Source organism: Polypterus senegalus, chromosome 7, assembly GCF_016835505.1.
Source record: "Polypterus senegalus isolate Bchr_013 chromosome 7, ASM1683550v1, whole genome shotgun sequence".
In the NCBI taxonomy this organism is placed as follows: Eukaryota; Metazoa; Chordata; class Cladistia; order Polypteriformes; family Polypteridae; genus Polypterus; species Polypterus senegalus.
The window spans coordinates 59,071,705-59,092,671 of record NC_053160.1 but is presented as its reverse complement, the minus strand read 5'-3'; the positions used below and the strand labels follow the sequence as shown (position 1 = coordinate 59,092,671).

General features: G+C 36.8%; 1 protein-coding gene across 2 annotated transcripts in view; it reads left to right on the top strand.

The window, feature by feature from the left end:
* Window positions 1-20,967, top strand: part of ipo11 (importin 11) — a 357,709-nt gene that overhangs the window by 217,907 nt on the left and 118,835 nt on the right. For both annotated transcript variants that reach the window (XM_039758699.1, XM_039758698.1), the window contains exons 15-16: window positions 8,663-8,768; window positions 16,125-16,251. In XM_039758699.1, the coding sequence (XP_039614633.1) occupies window positions 8,663-8,768; window positions 16,125-16,251 (233 nt within the window). The remainder of the gene's footprint in view (window positions 1-8,662; window positions 8,769-16,124; window positions 16,252-20,967) is intronic.

Below are 20,967 nucleotides of genomic sequence, written 5' to 3'. Positions count from 1 at the left end.
GTGACAAACATGCAAAAGAATAAGAAATCAGGAAGGGGGCAAATAGTTTTTCACACCACTTTATCTATTTTAAGCCCTTATAAACTCTCCCACACTGTTAACATTATTAGATCCCTCTAGATATGAAATAACACCCTATAGTCAAAAGTTTAAACTGTGCTCCATGACAAGACAGAGATGACAGTTCTTTCTCACAATTAAAAGAATGCAAACATATCCTCCTGTTCAAAGAATGCGTGTCAGGAGCAGAGAATGTCAGAGAGAGAGCGCGAGAGAAAAGCAAACAAAAATCAATACATGCTTTTAAGTATGCCGAAGCACCGCGATAAAGCAGCATTTTTTAGAGGAGCGTCCGTATCCTCTAGGCAAACAGCCCCTCTGCTTACACCCCCTCCGTCAGGCAGAGAGAGTGAGAGAGACAGATTAAAGCAAACAATCAAGCACCGCGCGGGAAGCACATCGTATATCATTGAGGCGTTTTATTTAATATGTAATACGTGCTCTGATTAGGTAGCTTCTCAGCCATCTGCCAATAGCGTCCCTTGTATGAAATCAACAGGGAAAACCAACTGAGGAAGCATATAGCATAAATTAAAAGACCCATTGTCCGCAGAAATCCGCGAACCAGCAAAAAATCCGTGATATATATTTAGATATGCTTACATTTAAAATCCGCGATAGAATGAAGCCGCGAAAGTCGAAGCGCGATATAGCGAGGAATTACTGTACTTGGTCTTGCACAGTTTTGTGAGTTAAGGTTAGATTTACTTTGTGGAACCCATTGGTTGTCCACACTTTTAAGTGTTCTAAGGCTTCATTAATTTTATTTACTCAGCTGGAAGCTTTTTGGTTGTAATCTTTTGGTTCTTTCATATTAATTCTTTAGCAGTTTAAAGAAATGGCCAGGGTTGCTGCTGTTGTTGGCCAGCAAGAGAATGCATATCCTTGAACCTTACTTGACATTTCTCAGAATCTGTACTAATAAAAGGCAAAGCCCTCACTGACAGACTGACCTATATGTCGTTCGTTTATAAAACAGCGGAGAAGCTGTGTAAAGGCTGTTTCACAAAAAACCAGCGGAGCGTCTTATATGAGCAGCCAGTCAGCTAAAGAAGGGAATCAATAAATATCTATTTAATCATAATAAACAAGCAAAAAATAACGTACAAGCCGTGGATTAAATAAAGGAAATGGGTACCTGAACAGTAAAGTAAGTCTCGAATAGCTACACAATAACTATAAGAATCGTAATAAACGAACAATAAACAGTACAGAACCGCGAAGCAAGGAGAAACGATGGCCTTATATAGCGTTCGTTTATAAAGCAGCGGAGAAGCTGTGTGAAGACAGCTACAACATTGCTTTCCTCCTGGACAAAACTATACGTTGCATTCTCAAAACTAATATATATATATATGTATACACACCACGATCTACATACTGTCAAATAAACGAACCACACACTGTGGCGCAATATGAGAGGCTTCGCCTCTAGCGCTGACGTCCGAGGTTCGATTCCTTCCCGAGAGGGGGTGCAGTGAGTGTGTACTGCCTGATGAGCCCAGAATTAGGGTGAAACACGTGCCGCATACTGTTTGCATTATTTGACAGTAAAACTATTTCAATATATTCAATATATATATATATATATATATATCAGCGCTTCCCGGTTCATTTTACCCTCGCACCCCCTTGGTTTGAGAAGAAGTATGAAAAAATATGAGGTTAATGCAGAAAAACAGATCACCAATTGAAGCTTTATGAATAATGGATACTTTATTCACGATCAATAATTGTTTTGGTAAAGCCATACTCCGTGTAATCCTCCTTCCATGTTATAATTTTTCCGCGTCTAGCCATGATTAAATGAATGGTAAAAAAGTAAGAGTGAAGCGACGGTGACTTATTCAGGCAGGCAGGCAACAGCTCAATAGCTCGAATTTGGATATAAGTAGGTTCTATTTAGTCAACAGAAATATCTTTGGTAGGAATGGAAGTTGAATTTAGTCTTTAAATTTCTATGGTGAAGAAAAATTTATGCAATGATGACTAAATTTAACTTACATTCCTACTAAACATATTTCTGTTGACCAAATAAAAATTACTTATATTTAAATTTAAATAGAACTTGAACAGATACGATAGTTCATAATACCCACACAGCACTAATTGCACGTAAGAGCAGGAGTCATCCGTTTTAACAAGCAGCGTATTGCACTGATACGAAATAGCCTGCCCATTTAATTATTTAGGAATGGATAGCTAAATCAAGGGAACGATGAGAGCACCAGAACTCTGATCACATCAGCGCATTAAACCGCACCTCAAGCCACAAGTAGTAAGTCTGTAATAAGCGGAATACGCTACGCTTTGCACTCACGGGACGGAAGGACAATCCCGAACGCTTTTATATAGTAGATTATTGTACTGTACATTTAATTGCACACAGACACACACAGTTCTTACACACAACCACTAACCTATAAAGGCACAACCTCAGTAGGAGAGTCTTCAGAGGCTGGTGCAGTATTTTCAGCAGGTGCGTTGTTGTCGTCTTCCGCTGAAGGAGTACTAGGTGTAGGCAGTGGGTGTCTGGGTGCGCGGCTGAAGAACATCTTGATAGGCAGTTGCTGGCGCTGTCTTTTCATATGCGTGAGGAGGCTTTTGTAGGGTATTGGTATCTTTAATCATATCCAAGAGTTTCACCTTCTCCTGGATAGTAAGCATCTTCCTCCGGCACTTAGTTTTATTGTCAGAAAGCTTAGAAAAAGCAGCACGTTTAGGAGCCATCGTAGGGCTTAGATAAAAGTTCTCAGAAAGCGCATGCGTAGTGACGTAAGCGTGTATGAGAAAAAAATCGCGATAGAGTGAAGCCGTGAAAGTCGAAGCGTGATATAGCGATGGATCACTATATCTATCTATCTATCTATATATATATATATATATATATATATATATATATATAGATATTTATAGATATATATATATAGATATATATATAGATATATATATAGTTATAGATAGATATATAGATATATAGTTATAGATAGATAGATATATATGCCAGCAACACTCATGACAATGACAAAACAATTACATTGTCAATCATGTTACGTTATTATTTAAATGTTTCCTTTTCTTTTTCATTACTTCTTTAACACACTATTTCTCCGCTGCCAAGCATGGGTATTTTGCTAGTCAGTAATATTTAAAACCCAATGACAAAAAGTGCTTTTATTATGTTAAGGCAACAATTCCCCTTAGCTGAACAGCAAAGGCTTAGTCTAAAAACTGATTTGTGTCTGCAGTGGACTTGCTATGCTCAGGGTCTAGTAATATTTTAAAAAAAATGTCTACAAGCTATTGGAGTTTCACATGAAAATCTATAATTAAGCAAACTCATGCTGAGCAATACTAGTTCACCCCTTTTGTGTCCTGCAGTTTATGATGTAACATCTCTACCATCCATCTCTGACTTCAGCTCTGTTTAATTGATACATTCTATTATTATAAATAAATGTTTCTCAAAGTAAATAAATAGTAACCTTGAGGCCTTTCACTAATTATAGCCAGAAATAAAGACGCAAGAAAATGTAATTAAAAAGGTAATCACTTGGTGAAATTTGCTGTTTATACAGTACAGGCCAAAAGTTTGGACCCACCTCCTCATTCAATGTGTTTTCTTTATTTTCATGACCATTTACATTGGTAGATTCTCACTGAAGGCATCAAAACTACTTGGTCAAATAGCCCTTACACAGCCTGGAGGTGTGTTTGGGGTCATTGTCCTGTTGAAAAATAAATGATCGCCCAACTAACCTGACTTCTGCACAACACAACTGCTGGTCCCAACCCCATTGATAAAGCAAGAAATTCCACTAAATAACCCTGATAAGGCACACCTGTGAAGTGAAAACCATTTCAGGTGACTACCTGTTGAAGCTCACCGAGAGAATGCCAAGAGTGTGCAAAGCAGTAATCAGAGCAAAGGGTGGCCATTTTGAAGAAACTAGAATATAAAACATGTTTTCAGGTATTTCACCTTTTTTTGCTATCTACATAACTCCACATGTGTTCATTCATAGTTTTGATGCCTTCAGTGAGAATCTACCAATGTAAATGGTCATGAAAATAAAGAAAACACATTGATTGAGGAGGTGTGTCCAAACTTTTGGCCTGTACTGTATGTGCAATTGTATTTTATAAGAAAAAAGTAATTTCTAAGCTACTAAAAACTTTTTAAGACGGATGTTCTTTTAAGACTGACTGTTGTTAAAATTAGAAAAAAAAATAAAATACTTTTTCAGAATTTTGTTCTAAAACACTGGAGAATTATTGAATCAAGACCGAAAAGAAGGGCAGAAGCTTTGTACCAATGCCACTGTGACTGTATTATAGGGGTTCTATATTAGATAGGAAAGGCTTTACCCTATTGTATTTTATATAAACACTTGTATAATTATCATTTATAGCTGGATTACCAGGCATTGCCCAGGCAGGCTATTCATAGTTGAAATATGAAACAAAATACTATATTCATTTTGATTTTATTATAATGTGATATTATGATATGATGATTATTATTATTATACATGCCAGTCACTTTGCGTCTCTGTTGCCCGCGTTGTGAAGGGGGGGCTGAACGCACCCCAAGGAGACGCAGTCACTCCTCCGAACTCCCCTCTTAAACGGTGATACAATGGGAAACAAATACAGGTGTTTTTTTTTTTAAAACCTCCTCTTTGCTTGATCAGCTGCTGGTTTGCTGTTGCTGCCGTGCCACATCCTATGACCATATATTCGATCTCTTTTCGCTTTCAACTTTTCATCAATATCACATTGAATTTCCGTGTTTGCAATTAAATCATGACAACGCAACATATAACTGCCAGTTTTTTTCTTTCTCTTCACAAGAGAAACTGTCAGACAATAGCATCCACACAAATGAGAAATGATTGAACCGTGTATGTGGTTGAAATTTTCTCTCGTGGGATTTCACTTTCACCAAACAACAAATCTTTTAATTCTCTCAGATACGCTTCTTCTTTGGGAAGAAACACTACATTTTTTTCCCCTGATGGCAACACAAATTAGACGATCTACAAGTCTCCGACTTAAAGTTTAAATACGAACAATATATTCAATCTTTTTGCTGTTCCGTTATTTCACCAAGTAATAATTTCCATTTGTTTGCGCTAATGCGATCTTTACTATCCTTTTTTTGAGACTTTCGAATTTTCGTACTTCCATTATCTCTAACTTATTCTGCATGTGTACCGTGCCAACATTTTTTAATTTTTATGACGTTCTACTTTGTCATCTACTCTGTCTTTTATTTCCAGCCCCGGGTGTGGTTAAATCTCTTGGTACAAAGACTCGTCTCGTGGGCGTTTAAGTGTCTCTCCAAGAAAATCACATCTCATCTCCTTCCAAGATTTTTTTTTATCATAGAGAGATATTTTATTCTGTACATTTTTTGTATTTATATATTTTATCTTTATATATGAAATTTTCCGGTGAATTAGTGACTAATAGATCAATGCACAGCCTAAACTGCTGGAGCTATAAACGTGGAATTTCACCCTGAGGGGGTGAAAAGGCATTTCTTCTTTCCCTTCAGAGAAAGGCTTACTCCCGATGGTTGCAATATAGACAAAGCATCATCAGAATGCTGATTTGTGAAAAAAGAGGAAAAAAGATGGAGACCAAGGGCAACATTGAGATGTGGGTATTTCTAAACGTCGCTTGGTTATCTTTTTGGCAACAATAACAGAATTAGCTTTACATACATGTGAAGTTGTTATTTCAGATCTAATTGAATTATACAGAAGATAGGCATCAAAATGACCGCTTGAGAGGTTGTGTGTAAACCGTAATCGTCTCAGAGGATGATGTTAAACACCTGATTTTACATAAATAATGCCATTATGATAAACCTCAAAGGAAAAATGAAACAGTCGCCCTGCAACTTCTAACTCCCATAGGCCACGAAAAGTCGAAGGCTGCAACATATACAGTAGGTGTAGTATTCAGTTGATGTGGAGTAGTGGTCACCATTACTATCATGAGACATAATTGAAAATTCCATCAAATTGTCTACTACATACTTAGTGATTTGCTAACATACTTCCATTACCATTTCTTGGGTACTGTACATTAAAAAGGACAGACTCCAAAATAAGCAAGCCCCGTCTTCTATAATGGAAATGACAACATGGTGCATCATTTCCCCATTAACATTCAAAATTTCGTCAACCATTTGTATTTTAGTGAAATAAATAATATTTGTGGGACAAAATAGGAGCTGTTATAAGATATTTTTTAAAAGTGTGTGTGATCTGAGAGAAAGGAGGTTGAAATGCTAAAGATATATTTAGGAGGATACCAAATAGAATAAATGAATAGAAATATATATTTGTGATATCTATATATGATAGGAATATCTATTTGATAAGTGTTTAAAAACTTAAAAATTGCACTGAAAAGTACAGTTTTACAAATTAGAAGATAGAACCGAAAAGCGTAGTTTCAGAAAAGCAGACAATCAAATATACATGACAGCGTCAGGGCTCTTCTGAACCCCGTCTGTTGGGTGGGGTCCAGTTTTATACCCCTAGAATGCGTGATTTAATATCATTATAAAATGCAACAGTCAACACATTTATTATACACAAACCTTGAGCCCCTTTAATGTCCCTTGTAAAACTTGATTTCTTGGCTCCTTTTGTTATGGCGTTCAGATGTAAGCTAAGGGAAAACGTGATAAGGCAGACTCATGTGTGGAATGCTCAGACCTTGAGTCCTTTGCACAAACATTTTTCTGTTTGCTAAAACAAAGCATGCTGTTACTTGGTTTCGTAAAGCTTACTTCTCAGACATGAATTAGTAAAAGGGAACGAAGAGAACATTCGTCTTCCACACTAGACAGGCAAATGTGGCATTTATAATGAAGCTGCCGGTGCTGTGCTGCTGCTTTTATACTCAGCGGTGGTAGTGTGTGCATAGTACGACCGCTACAACTATTATTTTGTTACAGTTCTTAGTAGCTAATAATTACACAATATGTGTGCATGTTAAAAAGATGAAAATTAAAATGTTTTTAATGTAGAAGCACATATTTATTTAGTTATTAAAATATGTGTTTATTTTTATGTATTGAAGAGTCTGTATACTAATTCTTGTGTATCTCAGTCAAGTAGTTTCTGATATACAGGTGTTAGTTTAAACACAGAAGAATGTGTTTATTTATTTCTTTTGTAGAAAATATTTATCAAGTTTGAAGGCCAAGGTCCTGTTTTCATTTTTTTCCATACAAACTTGCATACCCTGTATCACCCCTGCAGGGGCTGAATTTCAAAAAATCCCTTCTTAGTTGGAGCCTATGTCACAAAAGGTATCTACTGTCCAAATTTCACGTTTCTAGCTCCAGTGGTTTAGGCTGTGCATTAATCTATTAGTCAGTCAGTCAGCGTACTGTTTAATATATAAATATTGCTTTTTGATCTTTCCTGAAGTTTCAGTCTAAGGATTAGAGGTGAAAACTGCAGGATGACAGTGAATTCAGATCTAAATTAGGTAACCAGACCTGTTTCAGCCCTGCCACCACCATGTGCTAGTTTAGATATCTGCTAGGTGAATTTTAAGAGGTTATCATTCTGCCTGAGAAAGGGAAGTCCATAATTTGGATGTCTCTTCCAAGTTCCTGCTTTAGCCAACCAACAATACTGTCTTTTTATGCATTAAAAACCCTGTAATTATTTGCCACTGAATCCTTCTCTGCCACAATGCTAGTTTGAGGGCCAACAGCACGTGTGCAAGAAAAGGGATTATTCCATAGCACCGCTGTAGCAAGTGGGAAATGTAAATTAACAATAAAACAAGTTGTAAAAGAATTATATCAGAAATGTCCAAAATTATGAAACTTGTAAAACTAATTTCAGAGCAAGCTGCTTGTTCTTATATAGTCTGCTTTTTTCAATTTTCCTTCTGTATTTGATATTGTTTCTTCTGCCATTTTAATTTTACTGCTTTTTTGTTAAAGAAGTTCCATTATTTGTAAACTTGTTTTTGATGCAAACTAGAGTGCTCCTCATAAGCAAAATATTTCCAGTATATTGGCACAAAACTTAGATGTAAAAGAAGTGTGTTTTGTGCCACATTGGTTATGGAAGTTTTGTAACACAAAAATTTCATTTTGACATAGTAAAGGTTGCAGCATTTTATTATTATGCAATATACATCTTCATTATACATATAAAAATGTGTATGTCTGTGTTGATTAGAAACTTGTTTTGCTTAAAGACTTTGCAGTTCTCAAAGTATTTCATAATACATAATTACTGTAGAGTGTACAGTTGTTGTTCACTGTATATGAGTAATATGTATTGATTAAACAGTGTGGTTATCGTTTTAAGCAATGCAAGTATTGTTTAAAAAGTATTTTGTATTTTAGACTTTTTTTAGCATTACTGTTGTCATTAGTATTTTCTTGTTAGTATTAATTCAGTGTAATTTAGTTCTACCATGTACTGTATAATTTTTAGAATTTATCTGATGTTAAGTTTAATAACCTGTCTTGCAAATAGGATATTAGGGAAAAACTAAAAATAAATAACCTATTGCTTATTTTTTTATGTTCCCCTGTGCTCCTGGACCCTCAAAGTGTACAATGCCATAGGACTTGCTGCTTATGAGTTGTTTGATTGTGTGGAGTTTGACCAGTGGTTTAAGGAGCAACTTTTGGGCGAACTTCAGATTAAGCATAATAGGTAACATTTCATAAAAATTTTCTTTGTGTAATTTAACTAATTAATTAAATAGTTTTTCTTGGGAAATGTTTTAGTTTCAACACATAACAAACAAACAGTGTCAACAAAGCTATTCATGCTAGTTTTTTAATGTAGTTGTGATTTATTCTTAAAGTTGCTAAGGAGTACTCATAACATTAAATTTAACTTGACAATATTTGCTTGAAAGCTGTTGTTGGTGCTTAAGATGTCATCCAAGGGGCAGTTAAAACAATGGTCGTGATGCTTGTGCATCTGTTGAAATAGCACACTTCAAAATTATATAAAGAGACTGCTGTTCTATTTTCTGTCTGCTATGTATAAATTAAACTATTCATGTAATATTATACTGGGGAGCCACGTGGAATTCCATGGTGTTCATGGCCTCGAGTTTATGCTCCTTTTCTTCCCAACCCTTTATTTTTCTTTTTGATGTAAAACCATTTTTTCATACTTGCTGTATTATTAGAAAGAGATGCCTACCTGCAGTAGCTCCCTGCTCAGCTCCTACAAAAAGGTGTGGCATATTCATTCTTATGAAATATTCTTTCCAAATAGCTGATCTACAGACAGGCACATTTGGCATTGATGCTAATACTGTAATGATCCTGTTTTATTACAATTTTCTTACCACAGGCACATGTTCTTCTTTTTCCACTGTCTCTTTATTTAAGATAGAGTCCAACAAGCCCAGATTATGTACTATTTCAGACTGCTAAACCTCATAACCAGTAAATTCTTATACTAATGGTATAAACCGCAATCTCACATTAATTATATCTTCATCTCACATTCTGTTACCTCCTTAGTTCTCAGTTTATCTTTACTCTCTTCCTTTGCATTCATTGTCTGACCACAATCTCTGTTGATTACAGCTGCATGTACCTTCCCTAGCCATCTGTGTACCTAGATGAATATTTAATATGTCCATTTTGCATAATAAACATTTTTGTGAATGGTTGGCACCTAAACTAAAGCAGTTTCTAAGAGTTAATATGGGATGCCTGGATAATGGTGGTGCCATCTGGGAATCCACTAAAGGCTTTATCTGAAATTTTACTATGCAGCTTTCATGTTAAAATCATTGTACAATTGCAGAGCTCAGATCTAAACTGCTGTAGAATTGAGTCCCACTAGTTAATGGAGAGAAGAGCCTTACAGAGCAGAATTAAATGCCATTCTGTTTCAGAGGACTGAATTCTAAATGCACCATATCCTCTTCACAAGTATGTAGGTGAGAATAAATTCAGTAGGCTGCTTAAGCAGAGGATCAAGACAAATGGCTCATTTGCATCAATTCTTTCAATCCATACTAAACTTAAAATCACTTGCAACGATCCTTGTGTGGTTAAAAAATTCTTAATTATCATTCTCAACTTTTTTCCAGCTCATCCAGCTCCTAACTTTCCTCCATCAAATCATTTTCTAGATAACCTCATTTAGTGCTTTCTAACTATGATACCTCTTTCTTGGAACTTCCCTTTTCCCTTCCAGAGTTTAGGGGTATGCTAAATTCCTTCAGTGCTGGATAGGCTCCACACTTGGATGGCTTGCCTCCAGAACTGCTTTCTGATTTTTGGAACTAATTATCCACCATGCAGACATGCAGAGGCAATTTCTGTCAGACAGTTAACCTATTAATATGGATATTGTTACTGTACTTCTGAAACAAGATAAAGCCCCTTCTTTTTCTCTCTCTGAGCTGAACACTGATGTAAAATTCCTAGCCGTGGTCCAAACATACTGACTTCACCAATTCATTTACCAGTTATGTAACTCTCCATTGCTTTAATGTAGAAAAAGGCTTTTGACCCAAACAAAATAAAGAAAATAAAGAAAACCTGAACTAGAGCTAAATGGTTTTACTCTTTAAGAGTTTAAAGCATATGTGTTTCTTGATTTGTTGGCAATCTGTCTTCATTTTCTTCAGGGTTTCTGTGTTTCATAGACTTTACATTTTTGTTACAGTTAGATTAAAATAAATTATTTTAGTATTGGTGAGGGTATCTTGTTTGTTTTCTTCATCTTTCTAACTAGAAGCATGTAACATGCCACAACCTATTAGAATTCCATGCAGACATGCCTCAGCCTCTTGGAATTGTATAAATATTTATGCCTTATTGTAAAGAGATTGTAGGCATGTTTAATTTCTAAACCAACTAAGCACATTTTATATATAAACATATATAAATTAATAGCAATTATCTAAATGGCACATAAATTATTAATTATAATATTACATACTTTGATGAATGTTGACCTGTAAATATATTTTTGAGCAGACTTGATGAGCCATTACATCAAGCAGAAAAAGCAGTTTAAACTGTAGCCATTCTTATAAAATATAAACTTAGTCTGCTAAACACCCACCCTGCATTGTCTAACAGAAATCCGGTTTTCTTCCGGGTTGTCAAACTTCATAGAAAAAGGGCCAACATGGTCTTTTTCTGCCTTCAATACTAGATGCAGTTCTTTAGCGACAGAGAAGTTTAGCGCCAATTGTTGCTCATCTTTGTTACAGAGTGTATGTTTGTTTAGTTTACAAGTTGCTCAGACAAGAGGGCAATCTGTGATAGTAAAAAAGAAGGGATTAATATTACTAAGCACCTCTCATTTGTTTTTTATTTTTATTATATGCCCTTTTTTATTTATTCTGACCTCATCACTGTCATGATAATCAGTTATTCTAAACCTACCATTTCTGGCTAAAGCTGTGATTACTGATTACTGCAGTGGTATTATTATTTTATTGTTTGCCAGTGGAATAACAATATGAATAATAATATTCATTTATAGCGCCCAGACTAGTAGGTCTTTACCTGCATTCTGAGTTCTTTTAAAATTTATTTACTGAATGCGTGGACCCAGGCAGTGTACTGTTAAACAACTCTTTTTTTTAATAGTTTATAGTTGAAGTAACTGTGTTATGTGAGCCTCTTTAATGATCTTTTTGGCATTCTCTCAGATCTCGGAGGTTGTTTTTGACTGACAAATTTGAATGTAGTAACTATTTAAGGTACATGTTCATTTCCTTATTCATGCTTAGTCCTGTGGTTCATTTTTTAGACAGTTTTACTCTTCTTGTAAAACTACCCTTGGACATTTGTATAAACTGTCAAAAATCTTTTTTTTTTTTCTTTTTTTTTATTTGTTTTCTTGCAAAATGAACAGGAGTGATCATTTGCACATTTAAAGCAGAAGCATGGAAATATGTTCTGTGATTATGTGGAAAATCTTGGAGAATTGTTTTATTTATTTATTTGTATTCCCAGGTGTAGCACTAACCCAAAATATTGTGTTTTATGTTTTTTTTTGTTTTTTTTAAATGCAGGACATTTGGCTAATAAACTATTGTAGGGTAACACAAAAATAGCCACATGCTTATAGTAACAGAATTTTGCTGCTTCTTCTACTTCTTCCTGCCATTTCTTTGCACTTCTGTTTGAGGTTGATGTTTTATAGCATGATCATAATCTATATGTTGTAAAATAAAGAAAGGTTAGTACCCCGCCACTCCCTCCTGGCATATGATTTCGTGATATCATTTGGGTCTGTCCGCGGCCCCCCACTCGCACGTACGTGAAAATGTACAGTGCTGTGAAAAACTATTTGCCCCCTTCCTGATTTCTTATTCTTTTGCATGTTTGTCACACACAATGTTTCTGATCATCAAACACATTTAACCATTAGTCAAATATAACACAAGTAAACACAAAATGCAGTTTTTAAATGATGGTTTTTATTATTTAGGGAGAAAAAATCCAAACCTACATGGCCCTGTGTGAAAAAGTAATTGCCCCCTTGTTAAAAAATAACCTAACTGTGGTGTATCACATCTGAGTTCAATTTCCATAGCCACCCCCAGGCCTGATTACTGCCACACCTGTTTAAATCAAGAAATCACTTAAATAGGAGCTGCCTGACATAGAGAAGTAGACCAAAAGCACCTCAAAAGCTAGACATCATGCCAAGATCCAAAGAAATTCAGAAACAAATGAGAACAGAAGTAATTGAGATCTATCAGTCTGGTAAAGGTTATAAAGCCATTTCTAAAGTTTTGGGACTCCAGCGAACCACAGTGAGAGCCATTATCCACAAATGGCAAAAACATGGAACAGTGGTGAACCTTCCCAGGAGTAGCCGGCTGACCAAAATTACCCCAAGAGTGCAGCGACGACTCATCCGAGAGGTCACAAAAGACCCCAGGACAACGTCTAAACAACTGCAGGCCTCACTTGCCTCAATTAAGGTCAGTGTTCACGACTCCACCATAAGAAAGAGAATGGGCAAAAACGGCCTGCATGGCAGATTTCCAAGACGCAAACCACTGTTAAGCAAAAAGAACATTAGGGCTCGTCTCAGTTTTGCTAAGAAACATCTCAATGATTACCAAGACTTTTGGGAAAATACCTTGTGGACTGATGAGACAAAAGTTGAACTTTTTGGAAGGCAAATGTCCCATTACATCTGGCGTAAAAGGAACACAGCATTTCAGAAAAAGAACATCATACCAACAGTAAAATATGGTGGTGCTAGTGTGATGGTCTGGGGTTGTTTTGCTGCTTCAGGACCTGGAAGGCTTGCTGTGATAGATGGAACCATGAATTCTACTGTCTACCAAAAAATCCTGAAGGAGAATGTCCGGCCATCTGTTCGTCAACTCAAGCTGAAGCGATCTTGGTGCTGCAACAGGACAATGACCCAAAACACACCAGCAAATCCACCTCTGAATGGCTGAAGAAAAACAAAATGAAGACTTTGGAGTGGCCTAGACAAAGTCCTGACCTGAATCCAATTGAGATGCTATGGCATGACCTTAAAAAGGCGGTTCATGCTATAAAATCCTCAAATAAAGCTGAATTACAACAATTCTGCAAAGATGAGTGGGCCAGAATTCCTCCAGAGCGCTGTAAAAGACATTGCAAGTTATCGCAAACGCTTGATTGCAGTTATTGCTGCTAAGGGTGGCCCAACCAGTTATTAGGTTCAGGGGGCAATTACTTTTTCACACAGTGCCATGTAGGTTTGGATTTTTTTTTTCTCCCTAAATAATAAAAACCATCATATAAAAACTGCATTTTGTGTTTACTTGTGTTATATTTGACTAATGGTTAAATGTGTTTGATGATTAGAAACATTTTGTGTGACAAACATGCAAAAGAATAAGAAATCAGGAAGGGGGAAAATAGTTTTTCACACCACTGTATATAATGCAAAGTTGACTGACTGTCTCATTTACTCATTCATTAACGCAACAACAAAAACACTATTTCCGGTTTAGTTAAAAAGCTAAATTTTAGTACATCTATGGCAGTAGGTGTTGTCTAAGAAAGGACATCTCGATATATCAATATTTATGGGTAAACTCCCAATAGAAAAATGAAATACCCCAACATCTCAAAAATCCTTCAACTTATTTGTTTGAAATATGGTGAAATAAGAAAATTAGCTAACCTGTGTTAGGTTTTTTTTTTGTTTGTTTTTTTTTTTTGTCTCTTGTCAGTAATAGTTCCGTAGTGAGTGGGTTATCCTTAAGGCAATTCTTTTTTCTGCTTAGTGCCAACAAGTGATAACAAGTACAGATATGCAGCTTGCAGTTCGCGCAAGTTAATGCCTCAAGCAGAAGCACGTCACTGAACAAGGTGAGGCTGTAGTCTCACAGTGAAATTGGGCTAACGACAGCTGGCAGCTGCTGTGCAAAGGAAAACAGTTGGTGTGGCGAGTTCTGTGGAAAATATGATGTGAAGTGGATGAAGGAAAATTACATGACGCTCAAAGAAAACATGGTTAGCAAAAGGTCTCCTTAGGTACATGCAGTACTCCCTAGCCTGTGAATTGCTTCTTACTCTTAACAATGTGGTATAAAATACACAGAAATTCAAGCTTGGATTGAATTGTCAAGCCTGCTTAGATAGATAGATAAATTGCACTCACTCAACTCAACTCTCTTTCCTAATAGCATTTCATGACACACAGCTGAATGATTAGTTGGCTGTGTGACAGTGCAGGTTGACTCCATGCTCCCTCTTTGTTTTTGGAAGCCTCTTGAACCTGACACCATCACGACCAACAGGTGCAGACACCCATTCTATTTGGCCCGTGTCCCCGCCGCCAATCCCATTGCATCCATAGCAACCACCAAGCCCTGCTCCACCTGAACTACTGCCAATCTTGTCTCCACCCAGCACAGGTGCTCTGTACTCCTGCTCCCAAGACAACCCACAGCCCCCTCCTGAGTGATGGCCACTCGCACTTCCTTGGGACTCTATTCCTGTCTCCCTGCTTCTATTTACTACACCAGCTTCTTTCCTCTCTCACTCCTGGCTGCTGCTTCTCCTGTCCTGTAACCTCTGCCCTATTTGTCTCTTCCTTTTTTTTCTTTTCTTTTTCTTCCCTTCTTGTGATCCTGTGCTCCCCTTTTTATATGCTGAGTAACAGTTGCAAGTGTGATTGTCTGACTGCTGCCCCAGGCTGATACTGAGAAAATCGGACCGACTGCATGGTTGGCTGACTACCTCACACCAACCTGGAGATGAGGTATCTTCACAGCAGATCACTCGCACATGCTCCACTCCCCAGCATGAGCACAACCAATTATTTATTTATTTATTAAAATGGTCACTTTTTTTGAGCCGTGGACCTGCTATACCACAGGCTGAAAGTACTCAGTGCTAGTATGTCAAAGAGAGGATATGCAGCATTGCTTCTGATGTAAATGCTCCAACACGTTGTAACAGTATAAGAGTGCAGATCAAAGCGTTACATTCAAGTCTGATTGAAACTATAGGGGGAAATTATGTTTATACCCAGTGTTCCCATTATTTCTACTACCAGTTTGAATTCTAAAACAATAATAACGTGTCCTTTAAAATTATGTTTTGCAATGGCCATCAATAAAACCCAAGTCACTAGGAAAAGCAAGAACTGATCAATGCAGTCAGTGCAGTTTTAGTCATGGGCAGTTGTGTGTTCAAGAGTTGGGAGTTCTAGTTAACTAATAATATTAGCCCCTGGGGAAAAATGTTTTATATAGAAAAGTAATTAGTTACATAGTACTTCTAATATATCCAATTAACCAACAGCACTATAACTGAAGCATTTCGTTTTGGGAAGTTTCCTGGGCAAAGCCAGGTAACACAGCCAATAGTTTATATTGGTAGCAATTGCAATGCCATTTCAATATAATTGATTTGATCACTGAAAAAAGAATAGAATAATTTATTTGTAGGGTATGCATTGTGCTTTCATTTATATATGAATTTAAATTATCTTTTTCTCAAAGTGATATTTTTTTCACTGTTACATTTTCACTATTTCCTTTTCTTATTTTTACCACAGATATAAACTTATAAGACGTAGGGTGATCTGGCTTATTGGACAATGGATTTCAGTGAAGTTTAAATCTGAGTTGCGTCCCTTGTTATATGAGGCCATTCTGAACCTGATGCAGGACCCAGATCTAGTGGTAAGTATTTAAAAATATTTTTTTGTATGCAATAGATGATGTTAGTTTTTGTAGTAAAATATTTTAAATTCTTTAATTATGCTGAATTTTGTATATATTTAAAATATAACTAATTTTATTCTTAAATGAATACTTTTACTCCATGACATTATTTAATCTCATGTTTTTGTGGATAAATTTCATATTGAATATTCAAACTCAACTGAACCAGTCTCTTTCTTTCATTCATTGGTCAAGAATCCTATCTTTAAGGCAAACTTGCAGCATTGTGGATGTGATATCTTTCTTGTTTACATTTTATGCTGCATTTTTAGGAAGTAACTGTTAATAATGTTTTAGCAGAAAATGAATATCAGATACATGAGTTATGCAACTTGGGTTGCGTGAGAATTTATTCCCCTCTTTTTCCATGGATATTTTTTATATTGTTTGCTGTTGTCCAGAAGTGGGGCCCATGTACTGTATAAATGGTGCATACATACAAAAATGTTGTGTACACCTGTTTCCACACTCACAGCGCAATGTATAAATACTAAACTTAAGCATAAATCCTTGCACATTCTCACAACAGCCTCCCCCCTTGCGTATGCACTTTTCTGCTCAATTTTGAAGACTGTCAGCACCCAGCGTTAAAGCAGTGCTACTGTCTCTATGTGGTCTCCCCTTTTTCAGATTTGCATCATTGACACAGGGATTTGTCAAATACAGTAAAATTAACTGCATATCGTTTACAAATATGATTGTAATGATTCTGTAACAATATAATGGTATTTGGAGTGAACAGACTATTCCAAATACCATATCTGCTTTAGCGTTGTTACTCTGAGTACTGCAACCCATTGTATGTGGGTGTGGTATCATAGCTGCACAGCAGCTCATCATGAAACTCTATGGCAGGTTGTGTCGAAAGCACAGAGAATTATCGGGATACAGCTTCCAGCCCTGGAGGACATTTATAGCACATGCTTCCTAAGGAAAGCCACCAGCATCTTTATGGATTCTGCTCAGCTGTGCTGCATTCTATTTGAATTTCTCCAATCCGGCAAACAGTTCAGAGCCTTTCATGTATGGATTTCGAGGCTCAGAAACATTGCATCCCAAGAGCTATAAACGCACCCAATCGGTCCATCAATTGCTCCCGGTAAAACAGTTTGTACTTATTATTACAATTACCTCATAGTAAACTTACACTATAACTGTAACATTGCACAATCTGAGCCACTTCATGAACCATCTGCACTGTATGTACATGTATATTGTACTTATGCATTCATATCATATATTTTCATTATGTTCTATAGAATTATTGTTGTTATTGTTAATGATAATATTATTGTTACTGTTATTATTATCAATTTATAGGAAAATAAGTTCATGGAGGATTTGCATATTGAATCTCATTGTACCATACAATAACAATAAAGGAATTCAGCTCAGATCAGTAGAAGAAAGCGTGTATTTACAGATGGTAATGACTGGCTTCTAAGTTGATTAAGATTTCCAAGAGCAATCCTCTTGGTGCTCTGTGCTGTTAGAGTACTAGAATGTATACTTGATATCATATTTATGATGAAATCCGTTAAAATATGCATACAGTAATCCCTCGCTATATCGCACTTCGACTTTCGCGGCTTCACTCTATTGCGGATTTTAAATGTAAGCATATCTAAATATATATCACGGATTTTTCGCTGGTTTGCGTCTTTTAATTTATGGTACATGCTTTCTCAGTTTGTTTGCCCAGTTGATTTCATACAAGGGACGCTATTGGCGGATGGCTTAGAAGCTACCCAATCAGAGCATGTATTACATATTAAATAAAACTCCTCAATCATATACAATGTGCTTCCCGCACGGTGCTTGATTGTTTGCTTTTCTTCTGTCTCTCTCACTCTCTCTACCTGACGGAGGGGGTGTGAGCAGAGGGGCTGTTTGCCTAGAGGATACGGACGCTCCTCTACAAAATGCCGCTTTATCGCGGTGCTTCAGCATACTTAAAAGCATGTATTCATTTTTTGATTGTTTACTTTTATCTCGCTCTCTCTCTCTCTGACGGCGCTCCTTTAAAGAGAAGATATGTTTGCATTCTTTTAATTGTGAGAAAGAACTGTCATCTCTGTCTTGTCATGGAGCACATTTTAAACTTTTGACTAAAGGGTGTTATTTCATGTCTAGAGGGCTCTAATAATGTTAACAGTGTGGGAGAGTTTATAAGGGCTTAAAATATATAAAAATAACCATACAAACATATGGTTTCTACTTCGCGGATTTTCATCTATCGCGGGGTTCTGGAATGTAACCCCCGCGATCAAGGAGGGATTACTGCATTACGTTTTACAGATAAATCTTTAACTTCATTTAAATGGTGTGTACTGCTAATGAGGGTGCAGTGGTGTAGTACTAATGATGAGTTGGTGCCCCATTCTGGGATTGTTCCTGCCTCTCGCTTAATGCTTGCTGGAACTGACGCAGCCCTGGATGGATGCAATAATTAAACATGTTCTACAAAGATTTTTTCAACGTTCTAAAGTTCTAAGAAGAATTGGCGTTCTAAGCTTACAGCTGGTTTTACATTTATTACAGAGCTCTTTGTGTTTGTGATTCGTTACTTGGAGAAAGAAAACTAGCAGGAATTGGGTATTGGCATTTGACAGAGGCAATACTGCTGCATTAAATTATTCCATTCAGGGTCACACATGTACAAGCAAGTATCTTGCGGGAGGCAGGAACAATCCGTGGACAGGTCATCAGCTCATGTCTACCTCTTCTCCTTCGTGTCCCTACATGTTTAATACATGCTTTAATGCATTTTATCATTAAAATGCTATCAGGTATACTTCTTAGTATTCTGAAATATTCAGAGAGTTGTAATATCATGAATGTAATGTATTCTGTGTAGCAATCATTGCCAGTGTGCTCCTGTCTACAAAAGAGAAAGCCTGTTTAAAAAGCATGTATTGACTAATGACTGGGTACAGAAACACACAGAATACAAAGCATTTAATGTGCTACATTAGTTACAATGGAATTTGAGAAACTCTAGTAAATTAAATTATTGATTTTAACATGAAGTTTACAACATTCTGCTTTAATGACAAAATAAACTACAAGGCCTTTTTTTTTTCTTCCGTGTCCCTAATTTTATTTTGTCTTTTCTCTGTGCCGTAATACGCTTCCATATGACACTCTGATGGTAGGCTCCGATTCGCCTTTTCACCTCGATTAAAACATTTTGACCACTTCTTTTTTTATTTCAGGCACTGTGCAACCTTCTGAACTTGAACTTTTGAGTGCCACTCTACCAATTCCTTTTTGTTGTTCATACCACTGCCTAAGCTGGCAAAGTATGTTTTTCCTTGACTTCACTTGTAGGACCTCCACTTCGTATTCGCTAAAGGTTATTTTTTTTCTTCCCCATGTTTTTGCCATTGCCTTTTCACAGAACGCTGAACATAAGGGGTATATTCAAAGGGGCGTAATTCTGGGGTGGGGCGGGAGGTACTTGCACATGCATTACATTTTACACAGACCAAAATTTATGGGGTGGAATTGCATGGAATTTGGCTTACACACAGTTTTGTGCATCTGAATTTTTTTCCGCACATTTCCTCTTTTGTCCGTACTCCATGTTTTAGTGTGAATTCTATGCATGGTGTTATACATGAAGCCCCAGGTCAACACAAGACCCTGTTGGGTTTGACTATCCATCCATCCATCTTCTAACCCGCTGAATCCAAACACAGGGTCTGCTGGAGCCAATCCCAGCCAACACAGGGCACAAGGCAGGAACCAATCCTGGGCAGGGTGCCAACCCACTGCAGGACACACACAAACACACCCACACACCAAGCACACACTAGGGCCAATTTAGAATCGCCAGTCCACCTAACCTGCATGTCTTTGGATTGTGGGAGGAAACCCACGCAGACACGGGGAGAACATGCAAACTCCACGAAGGGAGGACCCGGGAAGCGAACCCGGGTCTCCTAACTGCGAGGCAGCAGCGCTACCACTGTGCCACCGTGCCGCCCTGGGTTTGACTATTCATTATGTAATTTCTCCACAAAACCTTGAAATTAAAGTTTTTTCTTGGGCACCACCACAAACTACACTTGGTAAGTAACATTTAAAAAATATATATATTTCATTTTTGGGTGGAGTATTCCTTTAAAACTGAATCACTGTCACAAATATATGTTAGAGAGCGAATCTATCAATATACTTTTTCTCAATTGATACCAAATTCTCATCCAGGTTTGGAGGCAATCTGACCTATTTTATAATCTCTCTTTGTTGGCATGTGTTTTCGCTGACATTTTTGGCCTTCAAGAGGATATGCTTACATACAGTGACTGCCTGCAAAGCTGGGGCAACTTTGGACAGTGAACTTATCTTCAAAATGCACACTCATGTACCCTGTCACAAAAAAGCAGCACTGACCATCTGATGGCACTTTAGAGAGCCTTTTCTTTGTGTTTTTTTATTAAGAGAATTGCAAACAAGGATATTTAAGCAACTAATTAAACAAGCAAGTAAATAAAATTAAAGAATGCATGTTAAATTCCTTTGTAAACTGTTGTAGGCCTCTGCTGAAAGACAAAGCACCATCCTGTCTGTCCCAAACCTTATTCCAAAAATGTAAAATACAGTACAACTGAGAATGATACCTACTTTTTTCTATATATTATTTAGACAGTTGAATATGGAACATTAAAT